The sequence below is a fragment of the Balaenoptera borealis genome, assembly GCF_965194805.1.
Source record: "Balaenoptera borealis genome assembly, chromosome: 3".
NCBI classification, from domain to species: domain Eukaryota; kingdom Metazoa; phylum Chordata; class Mammalia; order Artiodactyla; family Balaenopteridae; genus Balaenoptera; species Balaenoptera borealis.
The window spans coordinates 112,217,416-112,235,597 of record NC_138866.1 but is presented as its reverse complement, the minus strand read 5'-3'; the positions used below and the strand labels follow the sequence as shown (position 1 = coordinate 112,235,597).

The following is an 18,182-nucleotide window of genomic DNA, read 5'->3' as shown; positions in this document are numbered from 1 at the left end:
CCTGCTGCTGTGAATACAGGAGTGTCTCAAGGTACTTGATCACGTGGTTTTTGAAGTCCTTGGATTTCTCTTTCTAAAGGAGACAGGATTCTACACTGACCATCCAGACAGTTGCTCCTTCCCCTCTTGATAGGGTGCTGATGTTTTTTGCTGACCAAGGCTGAGCACAGCCTCAGAAAGTAGAGGCAGCAGCTGGGTTGGCTATAATTTCCAGCCAAATAGCCTCTTGCAAGGTTTTCTTGAATGGTGGCAGGGTGGGGAAGGGGAGTAGAGGGTTTATGACAGCTGCAAGCTTTGTTTTGTGTCTAACTGCTCTGGTCCAGCAACAAGTGTAGGACAGCCACTTTGCCTCAGGAACAAACACACGAACATGAACACACACACACACACACACACACACACACACACACACAGAAGGCCACGCCTGTTCACAATAGCTGCCAAGTCACTGGCACCGCCATCTGTCTCCCTACCTAATAGAGACTTGGATAAAACCAACAATGTTAATAAACCAGGCACTGCACACTTGTGAGAAGTAGGATCTTCTATCTCACCTCAAACCGTATCACTTCTTTTCGGACCACAGTTGAAATCCTTTCAAAGTCCCTTTCGTACTGAGTCACCCGAGACTCCCACTGGGAAGAAAAGGAAAGAAAGGATCACTTAATACATTATGGTATTAAGTCTTTACCTTTGAATAGAAATTCTGTATCTGAGACCTCAATTGGCATTTGTCTGTCCCTCTGGGTAAGATTAGATATGGAGATTCAGCACGTAAGCCAGAGTCCAGTAGAAGGCCATCTTTTGGGCTGGCTGGGAAAGAGATGCCGTGTGCCTCAGGCCAAGCCTGGTTCCTAAGAAAGCTCTGGTACCCCAGAGGCTCTGGTTTAGGTACTCGCCAGCAAAGCTGGGAGCCCCAGAGAACTGAATTTAGTTCTCACCGGGGGGGCACATCTGAATCATCTTGGAGCTTTTCAAAGACCCAGCCAGGACTGCTCCTGCAGAGAGTCTAATTTGGCAAGTTTGAGTGGAACAGGAAAGGAGAAGGAGGGCCAGGTCTCAGGGTAAGCCTGGATCATTCTCAGAGGCTTCCCCAGCAGCTGTCCTTTAGACTCAATCAGTTCTCTTGCCTGCTGTGGGGTTCTAAGCATCTGGGATGGGACCCAGGCTCATGCAGGAGCCAGCAGAACACCCCTGCTGGGCTGCCTCGGGGGCCTCACCTCTACGATCTCATCCTTGGCCTGTTGCAGCTTGTCAGGCTTGTTGGCCCACAGCAGCCGAGCCTCAGCCTCCCGCTTCTTCTGCAGTGTGGCTTGAGCATCCTGCCAGCGCTGCCACATCTTCATGCGCTGGTCAAAGGCGGCCTGTGAAGGTGGAGGTTGGGGAAGAGCACAACCAGCCCTTCAGGAGCTCTGCTGGCTCTGCCTCGGGGGGCTCTCCCAGCAGCTGCGCTAGGGAAGGACCCAGCAAGGGCAGGTTCTGCAGCCACGTGTTAGTGCCCAGCTGGAAGTTTAACATCCAAAAGCACAAGCTTGGGTAAGACTCCTCTGCAAGGATCCAGTGGGCCAGCGCCATGCTGCTTCATGCTACTCCCAAGGCTGGATGGCTGGGAGCACAGTAGGTGGCCTGATGCCGGTGCCCAGTCCTATGGCTTTTGAACTGCCTCTCTCAGATCAGTCAGTTCATGAGTCTACACACTTTCCCTGAGTGTCTGCCATGTGCCAGGAGCTAAGAGTACAATGGGGAATGAAACACAGGGGCCTGCTTTCATGGAGCTTGTAATCTAACAGGAAAGGCTGACACTGTATTACTAATTGCCAATAAGTAATTATAAGTATGCAGAGTACAGAGAAAACAAGCACAGTACTGTAATAAAACTGGGGACCTAGCTTAGCCTGGGAGATACATTAGGGAAGGCCAACCTAAGGAAGCAACCTTTAAACGATACCCAAACAATATACAGGGTTAGCTTAACAGATCTCCCCACCCCTGCCCAGCTTAACAGATCTTTACATAAACACTTAAACCTACCACAGGGACACGCTGCTTTCATCTCATCCATACATTCAACTGTTCTAGGCTATCAAGGCCCCCAAGAAGCTCTCCAAAGTCCACTTGCTGGTTTTCCATGTTTCTAGTTCCTTGACCACAATCAGCATTTCCAAAGGACAGCTGTTTGGCCTAACAAAACTATCCTGCACCACCACTGGCTCTGTAGGCTTCAAGAGGCCTGGACGAAAGACCTGTGTCTGGGGCAGCCTCGCAGCCCTGCTCCTTTGCTCCCCTTCCCTACGAGTTCCCTGGATGTTTTCTAGGCCTCCTTAGTGCAGGCCTTTGCCAAGACTTGAGCCTTAGGGACTGAAATGACACCAAAGTTACCTTCCCCTGCATTGTCACTGCTGCTCACCTCAATTTCTAAACAGCTGAATGTCAAAGGATTAGGTAAAGGGTGACCTCAAATCCAACCTAACCCCCTGGGCTAACTGTGGTACAGCTGCAGGTTCAGCAGAAAAGAAACATCTGTTCATCTCTCCAATCCCACGGCTAGCTCATGATTACGAGGAGGGCAGGTGAGGGGTCTCTGAAAAAAGACCAGCTTGCAGTTCTGTGCTCTAAGGCGAGCTGCCCCAGCTAGGCCTCCCTCACCCCTGTCCATACAGGCTCACCTGGCTTGAAGGTCATATCCAAGTGCTGAGCTCTCCAGAGACCCCAAACAATACTGCTCTCTGAAAGCTTCCCCAGAGAGAACCCTTCCCTGGGACGGCTCTCCAGTCTAAGTAGTCTGACCAGTTCCAAGAATTCCCAAGCAGGTTATTTTTTCAGCCTCTTATCACTCTGGAGTTAGCAGCAAACCAAAGAGCAAGGGGAGAGGACAATGAGCAATCTCACAGGCTATACTAAGCACCTCTACCGCGGAGGAAATGAGAGCCCTGGGTGCAGCCTGGCTCTTGACAATACAGGAGCTCTCTGGCGAGGGCGAGGTTGGGGACGGGGAGTGCGGGTGGCTCTGTTCCAACTCAGAGGCTCATACATTCTGGTCCCAACCTGGATCGGGCAGACTCAGGCCCTTTTAGGGCAGGCGCCAGGCTCCCTCTTGGCTCTTTCCTCTGTCTCAGGGAGGCCATGTGAGAGCTAATATCACTGCCCGGTGAAGCTTCCTTGGCCACTCTGAAAGGTCAGGGGAAACCAGAGTGCCCTGGTCACCAGAAGAGAAGGTGAGGTGCTCGACCTGAGGGGCAGGCTGCAGTGTTGCTACCGGTGTGGTCAGCAAAGCTCACAGAGGGCTCTGGTGACAAGCTCTCTCGGCCCCCTGGCCACACTCCTCCAGGCAGCGCCAAGCCAGTTCTGTGTAGTTACCTGACTGCCCACATTGGAGGGACAAGTGGAAGCCAGCAAGAGCTCTTACCAGGGCAAAGCCACCGCTTACTGTTAAGGAGGCAAAGACCAAAGGACTGAGGAAGTCACTGCTCCAGGGGGCCAAGACCACAGGTCTGTAATAAGCCTTGCTTGAAGAAAGGAGCATAGAGGATACTGTCCAGCTTCAACAATAAGGAGGGCCCTACTTGGAAATTCAAGAGTGGTCTTTTCTCCAAATTCATTTAAGAAACTGGCTGTGGGCCTCAATGTGACTCAGTGATAACTAAGAGTTTAATGGACTTTTTGGTTCACAAGACACCTTCTCTTTTGAGAGTAGAAAAAATTATTTCGAGCTATAATGGATGAAACCATCTTGGGAACGGGAAGAGCAAAGGAAAAGACAAATTAAATCAAGTGGAGGAGAAAGAGGAAAGGAATGAGAAGCTTACGCGGACTATGGCCAGGAGGCGAATATAGTCACTCAGGAGCTCAGCAAGGAGGAAGAAGTCATTGTTGGCCTGTTCCTGGTGGAGCTGCTCGATCTTTTCTTCCACCTCAGCCAGCTGGGAGAGTGCCCGTGACAATGCTGTGTTGTCTTCAGAGCTCCCGAGCATGGCGAGACTCTTCGCAAACTGCGATGTGTTCAGCGCTAGCTCTGGAAGGAGGAAGACAGCAGAGGCCTCTGATCTCCCAAGGAAAAGGGACAAGTCGGCCGGCACTGCAATGGATGCCTTAGCAATGCTGGCCCCCGCATGTCTGGCAACTGTGGGCTCTGCAACCTAGTCACTTACACCACAGCCAACTGTATTCAGAAAGTGAGAGCAATGCAGCTCGGTCATGTGAGCAGGGAGAGGTAACTGCTGTCCTTAGTTCCCCTAGGTTAGGCTTACTTGGAAGAAGCAGCTCCAATATTCCTGGAGAACCAGGGGCCAGTTAATAAAAACAGGCCAATGGCATGATTCTGATTTTTACGTTAGCGCTTGTGGTAAGCAGCCTTCTGCAAGAGTGAGTGTATGCACACTGCATAGTTTTGCATGCCCCAGAGCAGGACAACTTTCTGTTGTATTTTAAGCTTTGGTTCACTCTCCCCGCCCCCCTCCCCATCTCTTTAAAAATGTAAAAACCATTCCCAGCCCAGAGCAATAGGCCCATGGCCAGATACGGCCCATGGGCTGGGTCATATTCTGCCAACCCTTACATTGCCCTCATTCTAATGGTTTTCTGCCTGTTTAGAGTTCTGATTATCAGCATGTTTAAGGCAGAAAAGGAAAGCATTCAAACTTGGCAAATTTCACTAGCTCTTAAGTAAATCTCACCAAAGAAAGGTGAAGAAGGGTTAAGAGACATATGGTTTCCCGCATTTACATATTGCTCGTTGGACCATGTAGCTAAGGCATGTAACATCATTTTGGATATAAGCCACCAACTCAAATGCCACCAACAGAAGCCTACATCCCAGGTCAAGCTGTAACTGGGATGGCTTCCCTGTACCTCTCCCAGGTAAAGAGTACAATGTCCTCAGTGGTGGAGTCATGTTTCTTGCCAGGAGATGCAGGGCATATCTTTTCGATAAGAACATCAAAGACCAGGTGGGCTGAGAATTTCAACTTGAATGGCTGAGAGGCTTGGGAACAGCATACCCTCCCATCTCCAGCTCACTGGAGACATCAGTTTCCCCCAGTTCCAAGTGCATTTCGGAGGTTTGTTACCTTTCCTGTGGTTGACTAGAGTTTCTACAACGGCATGCAGTTTCCGTAAGCGCTGTTCCTCACACTCTACCTCCTGGAGCTTCTCCTCAAACCACTGAAACACACAGGCCCAGAGCTTTAAAGGAGGCTACTCATACAGGTGTAGAGCAGTCTTTCCTTAGCAGTTTTTTGTTCGTTTGTTTTTTAAAGGGACTGAATTATCATAAAAAGAAAGTCTCTAATCTCAGAAATTTCAGGACTCCTCAAGGCTTCTGACCCATAAGCCTGAGGGGGTAGGGAAAGCTGAGAGGCACAGGGCTACTCACAATGTCTGATTCATTCATCTTGATGGTCATTTTGCTCACTGCATCTGTGGCTTTGTTGAACATCTTGAGGAGACCAGCACCACTGAATGTCTGGGTACCCACGGCGCGTGGCAGCTACAAGACCAAGAAGGCAGGGTGGCAAGTTATCTGCTGCCCCTATTTTAGGTTCAGAAGAATTAGTATCCATCAGATGGCATGCCCAAAACTTGCCAAACAAATTATTTGAACTGTAGCTTGTTATTTTCAAAGGCAGTTAGACAAATCCATAACTAGCATGTAGAGAGAAAAAAAAATCAAAGGACCACATTAAATAGAATCAGCAAAATTTTCAGCTTCTGATATTGTGTGTGGAAAGAAAGCAGAGTGTGTTACGTGGCCAGGTGACCTCACGTCGAGACTGTCTGCCCACCTAGGCATGAACTGCTTAAATACCAAACACGCTTTTGTTAAAAGTCAGAAGTTCTTTTGGATGCATACTCTGCACACAGCTAGACTTAAAATCTTGAGACACTTTGAAGTCGTGCTGCAATTCCATTTGGATTTTCCTCAGTGAACAAAAGGTCCAAGGACAAGAACATAATTTATTCAGATTGAGGCTACTTTTAGGGACAATCTAGTTAAGTCAAGCATGTCGAATACTTAGAAACAATTTGACTAGTTCAGTCTTCCCACTCCTTTCCGAAGGCATGAAAGGGATGCTGAAGAATCCATAGTGTATATAGTATACCACGCTGAACAATTAGATTTTAGTGCCCAGGACTCTTGAGGCACTGGTTCTCAACTCAGGGCCATTTTGCCCCCTAAGGGACATTTGGCCATGTCTGGGGATAATTTTGCTTATTAAAACTGGGGGCAGGGGGGACTTCCCTGGCAGCGCAGTGGTTAAGAATCCACCTGCCAATGCAGGGGACACGGGTTCGAGCCCTGGTCCGGGAAGATCCCAGATGCCGCGGAGCAACTGGGCCCGTGAGCCACAACTACTGAGCCTGTGCTCTAGAGCCCGCGCACCACAAGTACTGAGCCCGCATGCCTAGAGCCCGTGCTCTGCAACGAGAGAAGCCACCGCAATGAGAAGTCCAGGCACCACAATGAAGAGTAGCCCCCGCTCGCTGCAACTGGAAAAAGTCAGCATGCAACAACGAAGACCCAACGCAGCCAAAAATAAATAAATAAAATAAATAAATTTATAAAAAAATAATAATAAAATAAAAAAATAAAACTGGGGACAGGGAGGTGGAGGAGGGTACGGGCATCTAGTGGGTGAGGCCAGGGATGCTGCTAACCCTACAACGCGCAGGACAGCCTCCACAACAAAGGGTGATCCAGCCCAGACGTCAGCAGGGCCACTGGAGAGAAACCCTGCTCTAGGGGTGCCAAGCAAGGGTGAGGGCGTGAAAAGGAAAAGTGGATTTAGGAATCCCAGAGGAGAGAAAAGACTCAGCGCATTAGACAGAGAATTTTTAATTAAAAAAGTTCATTTTTGGGGAGGGGAACCCATATACTTAGTACCATTTTCTTAATTAGAGTAATACATATGATATGCAAATTAAAGAATAATGTAAAAATAAAAACAAAATGAAAAAAATAAATACAACAGTCCTACCCTGTCACTTATTTCCTTCTAGTTTTCTTTCCTATGAGATATAACATTTTTTTTTAACATCTTTATTGGAGTATAATTGCTTTACAATGGTGTGTTAGTTTCTGCTTTATAACAAAGTGAATCAGTCATACATATACATATATTCCCATATCTCTTTCCTCTTGCATCTCCCTCCCTATCCCACCCCTCTAGGTGGTCACAAAGCACGGAGCTGATCTCCCTGTGCTGTGCAGTTGCTTCCCACTAGCTATCTATTTTACGTTTATAACATTGTTTTATTCCAGTGTTTCTTTTGATCCTTAATGACTAACATATTTCTTCAGCTGTATTTATATGCTGTTTCATGTTTCACTTTTTATAATTCTTTTTTTAAATTGAAGTACAGTTGATTTACAGTATTGTGTTAGTTTCAGGTGTACAGCAAAGTGATTCAGTTATATTTTTTTTCCAGATTCTTTTCCATGATAGGTTATTACAAGATACTGAATATAGTTCCCTGTGTTATACAGTAAATCCTGTTGTTTATCTATTTTATATATAGTAGTGTATATCTGTTAATCTCATACACCTAATTTATTCCTCTCCCTCATAATTCTTTAAATGTATGCTTCCAATGAATTTCTGTATATTCTGTTTATGATGAGAATTAAGTATTTGTTGTATTGATATAGTACATTTAATTCTCCAATTATTAGCAACTGAGCTGTCTCTAGTTTTTCACAATCATGAATAGCCTAAGCATAGCCTGTTAAAAAGACTGTCCACTTGAATCAACACTTTTGCTATATGCTGGCAGTTCTGTGCTCTGTGGTAACTGGTTTTGAACTAAAACCCCTCAGCTCCTGGCACAAAATAAGCATCCAATTTGAGCCAAGTAGTAACCTATGAAAGACAGTCCAAGGACCTGCCCAACAGATCACTGTGTTGATCTAATAAGACAAAGACAAAACTAGATTGCAGTTTGACCTCTACAACCAGTTACTTTTGACTGCAGGCAGAGCTTCTTTTATTTCAGAGGCTGAAGAATACTTGTCACTTTTGGGCGCTTACAAACTAGGATGTAGTCTGAGATTAGGTTATATATGGGTGCTCAAATATTTGTTGAATGAACTAGTTTCTTTTCACAGGGGCACATATGAATTGTGAAATTCAGTTTGTACAATACTAACCTCTTCTTTTTCCAAGAACTCCCTGACATCAGGGTCCTGTAACATGGTAGGATGATTCACAATCCTCTGAAGGTACCTACGGGGTAAGGAGTTATCTGGTTAGCTGACCTGGCCTCACAAGGTTTGGGGTATCATACAGTGCTGGCAGGGGTACAATGTCTCTCATTACTTTAAAATGTCCTCGGATAAGGCACTTAAGTACAAGCACATTCAAGTTCATATTCTTCACATTTCCAAAAAGGGAAGAAAAATAACTGCTCAGAAAGAGACCTCAGAGCCATTCATGTTTGACTGTTGAAGAAGGAGAATTTGATTGCTCACTCAAGGTCAGGAAAGAAAAGAAGATGTTCTGTTCCTGAGGTGGGAAGGAAAGAGACTTAGAAAAGGTTAGAGATAATATGGAGGTGGGAATCTTTAATTCACTCAAGTTTCACCACTACTAACTCCAGCAAATATCTCATCGTAATTAAGTCTCAGTTTCAGCTTCTCATTTGTTCTCATGGTATTCAAGAAAATAGTTTTATGGTACTTACCTTTCTAGAGCAGCCCTCCGTTTTTCAAGAAATTCTGCAGAAGAAGAATCTTCCTTCCCAACTTTTACTTTTGTCATTCCTGGAACAGAATTTAAAAAGCAAAAAAACCCCCATATATCATCATGAAAAGCATAAGGCTGTAAAAAAAAGCCCACAGGAGGAAGACAATGAGGACAGCTCTACAAAATACAACCAAAGTCCACGTCTATGTCACGAGCAGGCATGAACAAAAGGTTCTTTACATGACAGTCAATTTTTAAACTAGTCTTAAAGTGTTGAAGGTTCTACACTCTGGGATTTCCAGAGCATGTTTTCTAAAAGGGGGCCATGGGACTCTGAGTAAAGATTAACAGACATCAATTGATGGTAATGGGAAGATTCCTTGCCCCATCCCCTCATTCAGTTAGTACATTTCAATCTGGAAGGAACAGCAGTCATTGAAGACTCCAGGATACCAACACAAACACACACACACACACAACTGTAGAAGCTAAAACCAGAGCCTCCTATTGCACTCAAAGACAGAGACCATGTCAAAACATGCTATTTCTCTAGACCACGTGTAATTTATAGGAAAATGCTGGAAGTACTTTTTATTTTAATTAATTAATTTTTGGCTGCATTGGGTCTTCATTGCTGCGCGCAGGCTTTCTCTAGTTGTGGTGAGCGGGGGCTACTCTTCGTTGCACTGCATGGGCTTCTCATTGTGGTGGTTTCTCTTGTTGCAGAGCACAGGCTCTAGGGCGTGTGGGCTTTAGTATTGTGGCTCGCGGGCTCTAGAGCGCAGGCTCAGTAGTTGTGGCACACAGGCTTAGCTGCTCCACGGCATGTGGGATCTTCCCAGACCAGGGATCGAACCAGTGTCCCCTGCATTGGCAGGCGGATTTTTAACCACTGTGCCACCAGGGAAGTCCCAGAAATACTTCTTTTCTAACTGCAAGAGTCTACACTGTTATTAAAAGTAGTCTCATATACTAAGTAGAAAGTATATTGCAGAAAGAATGCAAAGGAAAGAATCTAAGTAGAATTAAAGACAACAGGCTTACCTATTAGGCTCTTCTCTGGGGGAGGAGGGACGATAAAGCCATTCTGGGAGTGTTTCTCTGAAAGCTTCTCATAAAGACCCAGAAAGTCACTAAATCTTCTTTTCACTGCAAACTGTTTACTTCTGAACATTGGTAAGCTCGTCTTGGGGACAGAAAAAATACAAGGCGATCTCATTTTAAATAGGGTATGAATGAGTATCTTGAAAGTCATCCAGCTGACATCAAGGGACTCTTCTTCCCAGATCCCTATCCTTTAGCCACTTGGTAAATAACTTTCTCTGAGATTCTTACTCTTGTTTGTTTGTTTGTTTTTTGAGCTATAATCCCCTCTGGCTGTCTGGGAATCTATGGAGCCCTTCTCAGAATAATGATTTTAAGTGCATAAAATAACATACATGGGATTACAAAGGCAACTAATTAAGTTCAAATGCGGTTTTATTTGCAGGTTAAGGGCTCTTGCTCTAAGGAAAGAGATGTTGCAATCTAGTTTAAAGCTAGAATTCTATGGTCATCTATTAACCCAGTCATCCTGCACTGACTTATTAAGGGTATTACCTGCTGGAATTAAAGCAGCCAAACGGAAGAAAAGACAGAGTAACCAATGCCCCTAAGGGGGAGGATCAGACAAAATGTCTACACTGTAGACACTTTAACCTCTAAAGTGTCACAGGATCTAGAACACAGGGGCAGGTCAACAAGTAGTAGAGAGATAATATAAAGAAAACTTCTAGTAAAAAAGACTAGGCCTACATCATATTGAGAGATCATTTAATACTCACCAGACAGGCAAAATTTAAGGAGGTGGGGCCTTGCCAACTGCTGGCAGAGAAGTGTGTCAATGGGAACTTTTACATATTGCTGATGGAAGTATAAACTGATACAAGGACTTTAAAAAGCAGTTTGTATTCCTTTTCTTCAACATTTGCATTACCTATGACCCAGGGGAACTATTCCTGAGTATATACCCAAAAGAAACTCTTCTTATGTGTACACCAGGAGACATGTGCAAGTATGTTCACAGCTCATAATTACAAAAACTGGAAACATGCCAAATATTCACAACAGGAACATGAATGTATTATGCTATAATCACAAAATGGACTAATTAACTACAGCTACACACAACATGGATGGGTCTGAGAAACAATGGTAGTAAAGAAAGCACTATTTTCAGCATGATACCATTTTAATGAAACTCAAAAAAAAAAAGCAAAACAGTACATTGTTTAGAGATACATATGGGAAGACTTTTTAATAAAGGAAATGAGAGACAACTCAGGAGAGTGGTCGCCTCTAAGGTGTGAGGCAGGGGATAGGAGAGGGAGAAACACGCAGGTAGATTCAATGGTACTCATCTTAAGACTGGTGGTAGGTTCGGGGCTTCATTTTTTATGCTTCATAACCTGCATACAACAACGTGTAAGTTTTGTATGCATTAATATTATATAAAAAAGGAAGACCAGACCCGAGGGGCAAAAGGTTAGGGAAAGCATTAAAAGAAGTTCCACATAGGAAACCTCAGAAGAACTGATGATTTTAAAACAGGTGATACAGTTTGGGGTGATCCGCCAAACTAGCTCTAAGCCACATAGCTCTTAAGAGGGATGGTACTATATCAGATACACCACATGTCTTAATAAAACTTACAAAGTTTCACACTGAAGTGTTAGCTCTCTGGAAGAAAAGTGGAAAGGCTCAGATGAGATTACCAAGGGGATGCAGACTTGTTCCATCTTGAGTAAACTTGAAGGAAGATGTTGACAAAGAAACTAAAGAAATACCCAGAAATAATCTGAATGATGACCTTTTGGGTATGAGCACCCAAGTCTATTACGGTGGTCATCAGCAGGGTCACTTGGACTCACCTGTGTTGTAACTTTGTAGGCCACATAGGCATTCATACCATCCCCTGTGGGGAGAACAAGAAAGCAGGAGAGGATTATTCTGTAAACCAAAGCAGAACTAATCTTGCTAACATTTAACCAGGAATCATAAGCCAGCCACAGGAGCTGTGTACAAGAAGGGATATCTGTTTCATCTCTAAGCTTTATATACTATCCTATAATCCAGTTCCTACTTTGTCTCAGGGCCTCTGTGGCGCATATCATGCCCCCATGGATGCTGGCTGGGCCCCAGTTTAAGTCAGACAAGAGAGTCAGCCTCCTGTTCCAAAGCCAGGCTCTATTTATACCCTCCACAAAGCAGCACTGGATACTGACAATCCATCGCTTGTTACCATGCCAATATTTGGGCTAGTTACACACATCTGTCTAAATCCAAACAATTCTCTTGCTGTATAAAGCAGGAGGAGGAGAAGGAAGCAAATGATGTAAAAGGAAACAAGAAGTTCTACCCTAAGCTAGCTCTGGGCTCCATTTGCTCTTTCAGAAGTACTGCGCCGGTCCCTCCACTGGTGCTGGGGGACACTGACCCCTCTCATCTAGTATGTTCACCCAGAGCAAAGGGCCTGGCAGGAAGACACTTCGACTGCCTGATGTCACACAAATCTCTCTTTCCTGGAGGAATTATTTTTCTGAAAAAGGCTTTGACTGTTAAATAATTTGGGATTCAAGCAATTGTTTTTCTCTGTGGTAGTGTCCTGACCTCAACCACTTAGGGACATAAAGGCACCATTGACTCCCTGAGCAGTGAAAAGACACACATTGGACTCGAGACAGACATAACTCCAGTGCTGGGCTCTGGCACGTTAGGCTGGTTTCATTCCCTTCCTCCCCACCCCCTGATTCTTCCCCACACCAACCAGGAAAACGTAGGTCAACAATTACTAGCTGCCAAAGCCTCTGAACTGGTCCTGGGGTAAGGGCCCAGGGTAGGAACGTGCAGTTCTAGACCCGCAGGGTCACATATTACAACTTGGGTTCACTGAGATGGCTGGGAATAATTGCTTTTATAAATTACACAGAGAAGTTGGAGACTGTACAGGAAGAGAGGGCTTGCTTTCTCCATCTATCCAAGTCCTACCAAAAGAGCAATGTGACACAGACCTACTAGAGAATGGACATGAGGATATGGGGAGGCGGAAGGGTAAGCTGTGACAAAGTGAGAGAGTGGCATGGACACATATACACTACCAAATGTAAAATAGATAGCTAGTGGGAAGCAGCCGCATAGCACAGGGAGATCAGCTCGGTGCTTTGTGACCACCTAGAGGGGTGGGCTAGGGAGGGTGGGAGGGAGGGAGACGCAAGAGGGAAGAGATATGGGAACATATGTATATATATAAAACTGATTCACTTTGTTATAAAGCAGAAACTAACACACCATTGTAAAGCAATTATACTGCAATAAAGATGTTAAAAAACAAACAAAAAAACCCAGAAACTATAAGTTAAGTTTTAGAAATTACTTTATATTGATTACCACTGTTACTTCTCTTCTAAACCACTTAAACTATATTGCCTAATACTACTAAGGATGCTTACCACTGATAAAAGGAAAAAAATCTAAATTTACTTTATAAACTTTCAAATTTTCATTCACAGTTGCATAGTCATGGTCAAATGTTCAAAAGGTCAATTCCATAATTTAGTGCCTGCAATTAGGAATGACTAAGTGCAAACATACATAAAAACACAGTAGCGAAGTAGGATCTTCAGACACTGCCTGCTTATCAGCTGTTTTTATTGAGGCAATGTGTAAGAAAAGAGACATACTTTCATGTCCAGAGCTTATTAAGATATGGAAATGTCCCAGAAATGCAGCAGTTTTAAATTTGTTAATTTCCTAAATAATTTCAGGAAGTTGAAAATGACATATGCAAATTACCAAGGCTCTAAAAAGCAATATCCTGGTAGTGAGATTCTAATTTATTTAGATGTGTGTGGGAATGAGAAGCTCATGTTGAGTAAACAGCCCACACAAACAGAAGGTGCTGTTATAAAGATCAATATGAATCTTGAAGCATGAAAATGCTTTAAGTAGCTGGTTTCTTGGCATCGACATGACTAAGAATCTACTATGGTGCAAGGGGATGAAGGTTTATCACCAAAAGTGATTTGTGTTTAAATAAATCTGATCCATGGGATGTTTAAATTACTGTTACGCGTTGAACTGTGTCCCCCTAAAAAAGATATGTTGAAAATCCTAACCCATGGTACCTCAGAATGTGACCTGATTTGAAAACAGGGTCTTTATAGAAGAAATCAAGTGAAAATGGGGTCAGTAGGGTGGGCCTTAATTCAATATGACTGGTGTCTACATAAAAAAGGGACCTTTGGACAGAGACAGACACACATAAAGGGAAGATGATGTGAAGACACCAGGGAGAATGCCATGCGACAATGAAGGCAGAGATTGGAGTGATTCATCTATAAGTCAAGGAATGCCTGAGGCTCCAAATGCTAGAGGAGAGGCACGGAACAGTCCTGCTCTAGTGCCTTCAGAGGAAGCATGGCCTCACCAACACCATGACTTAAGACTTCTGGCCTTCAGAACTCTGAGAGAATAAATTTCTGTTGTTTTAAGCCACCCGTTTGTGGTACCTTGTTACAGAAGTCCTAGGAAACTAACACATTCCCTCCCTCTCCTGGTACAAACATCATGACTTTTAAATGTTAAAACAATTAGTTTTATTTACTTATAATTTATTTTATTCTACCAAGGATTTAAAGGAGCTAATAACTAGCCTAAAATCAATGTGCATATAGAATATTCATAAATATTAGAGAGGCAAGAGAGAATCCTAAACATGTAATCCAAAGTTCTGGTCCAGGTTCTACCACAGGCCATACATTATGACCTGACAGGAAAGCTACATTTCATTTATTGGTTCTCAATTTCCTCTACTGGTGGATGAGGGAATTGTATAAGATGCTCATAAACATCCTACCAGTGCACCAGTCTAGGAAAAGTAAAACTCTACAGTTTAACGATAAACCATTTTGGCATAAAGTCTAATTAGATTTTAAAAATCCTTGTTCCTAGTTTAGAATAGACAAAGGATTGGAAATCACATTTTTCCTCTTAACCATACAAATATCACCCCTACTTAATAGGAGGAAAAAGCTCTGTGCAGCCTCTTCTCTTAGGGACTATACCTGGAACAAGGAAAGTCGAGGCCTGTTGCTCTCCGCTCACTAAAAGGTCTCACAAGCTTGGGACACAGGAAGGCTATCCTAAAAATCCACATTCTGGTCAAAGTTAAGTATTGTGCTTTTTGAAAATCTAATTTCAATTTGATCAAAATTCAACCTGGGTTCTTTAATCTTTACCTATGAAAGAGAGATGCAGATTTCCCCACTTTATTAGAATATCAAGAGTACATAGTAAAAAGATATGTAATAAGAAATCCAAATTTCTTGAGGGAAAAATAAATCCAGCATCCCAAGATTTTAAAACATGTGTTTTTAGGGTGCTTAAATGGAATTTATGATCTCAAGAGGGAATAAAATGGTGTCAACAACTCTGTGGGAGAAGCCAATTTTGGGTTTTTAAAAAGGGATTCGAATAATATTTGATTTTCTGATTTTTCTTTCTTAAGCCAGAAAAGGCCTAAATAAGTACTGGTAACTACTGTTTCTGGCCTTGGAAGCATAGCAAGGGGCATAGTTTCATAGGAAAGATAATGATGAAGTACTTCACACTAGCTAGTTCAGCTCTGGAGGTAACCATTAAGAAATTAGCTAACTGTGCTTTCCACAGCCATATCCTAACATCACAGGGAGTCCCAAGTACACTTACCTATCTTCTCAGGATCAGTTATACCAACTGTCAAGTCAAATTGGTCTTCCTGTTCTTCTTCCTCTAGCTTTTAAAGAGAAGACAAATCGTGAGATACCCCAAAAAAGGCTATATTAATTTTACTCTGCATTAACATTACATCAATATAATAACATATATTAGATATAGATATATCCTTCTACACATCAATGTTCAGCTCTGTCCATTCCCAACAATCCTGATGAAGCAACTTCCACTACTTTAAGTTGGAGCTTGCGCAAAGGTCTTTGTTACATCTATTCTCTTAAAACATTATTTTGATCATAACGAATAATTACTAGGTTTTGGAAGACTTGCCTCTGTCAGGCTAAGGAGGGAATGAGGAGACACTATACTCTTGAATATGGGAGCTTCGGACACTAAATATCATTAATGACCATTGAAAGCCTCTGTGCCATCTTCTGGGTAACAGATACTCTGCCCAGGAAAGAGTCCTTTATTGGATTTTGGCTGTCCATTAACCATGAGTCTTCTTCAAGAGTCATAAATGTTATCTCAAGGTTCAAACTCAACTGAACTTCAGACTCGCAGCACAGTCCTAAACATCCAAAAGAAGACCAACAGCACAAATTCTCACCTCCTCATAGCTTGGCTGGGCCTTAGAAGAATTTGTGGCCTCCTGCGGAGGAAGAGAAATGAGTGTTTTGGCTGGCACCTTCTTCTGATTATTTTGTGTGCTGTCCAGGGATAGCTCCACTGTGGCATCTAAAAATAGTTGATATTTTATAATGAAAGAAGAGTCAGAAAAACTGTAAGCTAGAAAAAATGGACCTAAGATACAAATGCAGTAACACTGGGGAAAAAGTACTGTTTGCCACATCTGAGGATGACACTGTTGTTTTACCAGTTTAAGAATGTTCACAATTACAGTTTTAGATCATCTTGCAAAGATTAAGTTATGTTTAATATACGCTGTCCAAGGGGGATAAAAAGATATTGCAATATCTGAAAATCTTTCTAATCAAAAGTTAAAAAAAAAAGTGCTGAAGAGCTGTCTTTGTCTAGGAAAATCTCAGTTGAACAGAACAACTCATTCCCTAAGTGTTCTAGGGAGGGGACTTTTAAAAGAGCATTATGTACCATTTTTAGGCATGAAAATTTCTTAGGCAAATAATAAGAATGCACTCTCAACTTGGAGCAATGGAGCTAGAAGTTCAAAACATAATTAACTGAGATTTTTTTTTCTTTTTAATAAAGAAAAATATAAATATCCATTAGGGTTTGGCCTGATCAGTAAGTATTCAATTCTAACCTTAGGGAATTCAAAGAGAACTGTTTCTTTTTCTTTTCTAGACTTTCATTTGGAGCTAAAATGAAACCAGAGAGAGGGGTCTATAAGGCATAACCAGGTCCTAGATCAATGTTATTATCATTAAAAGTTAATCATGTCTATAAACAAGGTTGCCAGACTGTCAGAATCCTATCAGGATTCTTTTCCTCATCAGGAAAAGAGAGGTGGTAATATAATCCAGCCCTACTGTAGGAGTACAAACCACACAAAAAGTATGCATGATGAACATGCTAGGGTGATAGGATTCTTTGAAGCAAGCCACCAGCTAAAGTATGTTTAAGATATTCGTATCATGCAGGCACCACATAAATAATTAAGTTATCCAATCCAATAAATGTGATTGAAAATGAAACAGGAATTTAGCTAACTGTTTAGCTAAACAGGAATTTAGCTAAACATTTAAAACCTTTGGCTTATTAGAGTGCTACTAAAAGCCTTTTGAAGAGCTGTGCAGTTTTTATTGAGAGTCCTGTGACAAATGTGACAAAACTTACATCAAAAATGCTTTTTTCTTTGTACTCTTGATAAGAGTAATGGAAGAGCCACTGGACTCCATCACAGAGATTCTGACCATCACTAAACTAATCATGTAGAAAGTATCAGAACATTTAAATGTCCACAGTCAATAACTGAAATATCTGAGAAACTACTCGAGTTCTAAACTAAATGTACCACTGTAGGCATTCCTTTCTATAGATATCTTATGTTCCTTTCTTAGTAATGAGGCAGGCATTGGCTGCTTATGAAAACAGTTGGGGAACGAAGTAAATCAGAACCTTCATCAGCAATAAATATGTCCCTAATAAAGATCTTCTACATGTTCATACGTAAAACCCAACCATGGGCGTAACTCAGTCACACCAAGATTTCAGGTCTTCTTAAAGGGCAAATCATATAAATGTTAAGTTCCCAAAGATAGAAAAACCTTCTTTGCAGTCTGCCATATAACTAGATGATTCATTATTTGCATTTCTCCTCCAGAAATTTTACCCAAAATGTAAACATTAGCAGAATGAACAGTGGGCACTTAAGTTTCAGAGAGGAAAGGAATTGGAAAATATTTGAAATCTTTATATTCCTTCTTCTAACCTCTTCTTCCCTTGTCATGTCTTAATTTTGCACTGAGTTCAAATGTGAGAGTCCTCCCAAGATATTCCCTTCCCAAGTCCACCCTCTCATCTCTTCCCTTCCTTATCATTCTCTCCTTTGAGGGTCTCATTCACATGGCAGTTTCAATTACCACCTCTAGGAAGCTGATCCCCACATTTAAAATTTAAAATATCTAAAACCCAAACTCACTCTCCCCACCCTCCAACTCAAAGCTAGTTTCTTCTGTAGTATGTAGTTCTCAAAATGGTACCACTTTCTTCCTAATCCTTGGGCTTGAAACTTTTGACTGTCTTCTATCCTTATTTTTGGACACCTGTTAT

The 18,182-nt window shown here is 42.6% G+C and overlaps 1 protein-coding gene across 1 annotated transcript in view; it reads right to left on the bottom strand.

Moving 5' to 3' along the window:
* Positions 1 to 18,182, bottom strand: part of SNX1 (sorting nexin 1) — a 47,717-nt gene that overhangs the window by 12,924 nt on the left and 16,611 nt on the right. Inside the window, exons 3-14 of the mRNA XM_082383349.1 lie at positions 16,039 to 16,166; positions 15,423 to 15,489; positions 11,588 to 11,631; positions 9,723 to 9,864; positions 8,677 to 8,755; positions 8,144 to 8,219; positions 5,372 to 5,485; positions 5,067 to 5,160; positions 3,807 to 4,012; positions 1,221 to 1,364; positions 555 to 635; positions 2 to 73 (exon numbers count right to left, since the gene is read on the bottom strand). Of these exons, the coding sequence (XP_082239475.1) occupies positions 2 to 73; positions 555 to 635; positions 1,221 to 1,364; positions 3,807 to 4,012; positions 5,067 to 5,160; positions 5,372 to 5,485; positions 8,144 to 8,219; positions 8,677 to 8,755; positions 9,723 to 9,864; positions 11,588 to 11,631; positions 15,423 to 15,489; positions 16,039 to 16,166 (1,247 nt within the window). The remainder of the gene's footprint in view (position 1; positions 74 to 554; positions 636 to 1,220; positions 1,365 to 3,806; positions 4,013 to 5,066; positions 5,161 to 5,371; positions 5,486 to 8,143; positions 8,220 to 8,676; positions 8,756 to 9,722; positions 9,865 to 11,587; positions 11,632 to 15,422; positions 15,490 to 16,038; positions 16,167 to 18,182) is intronic.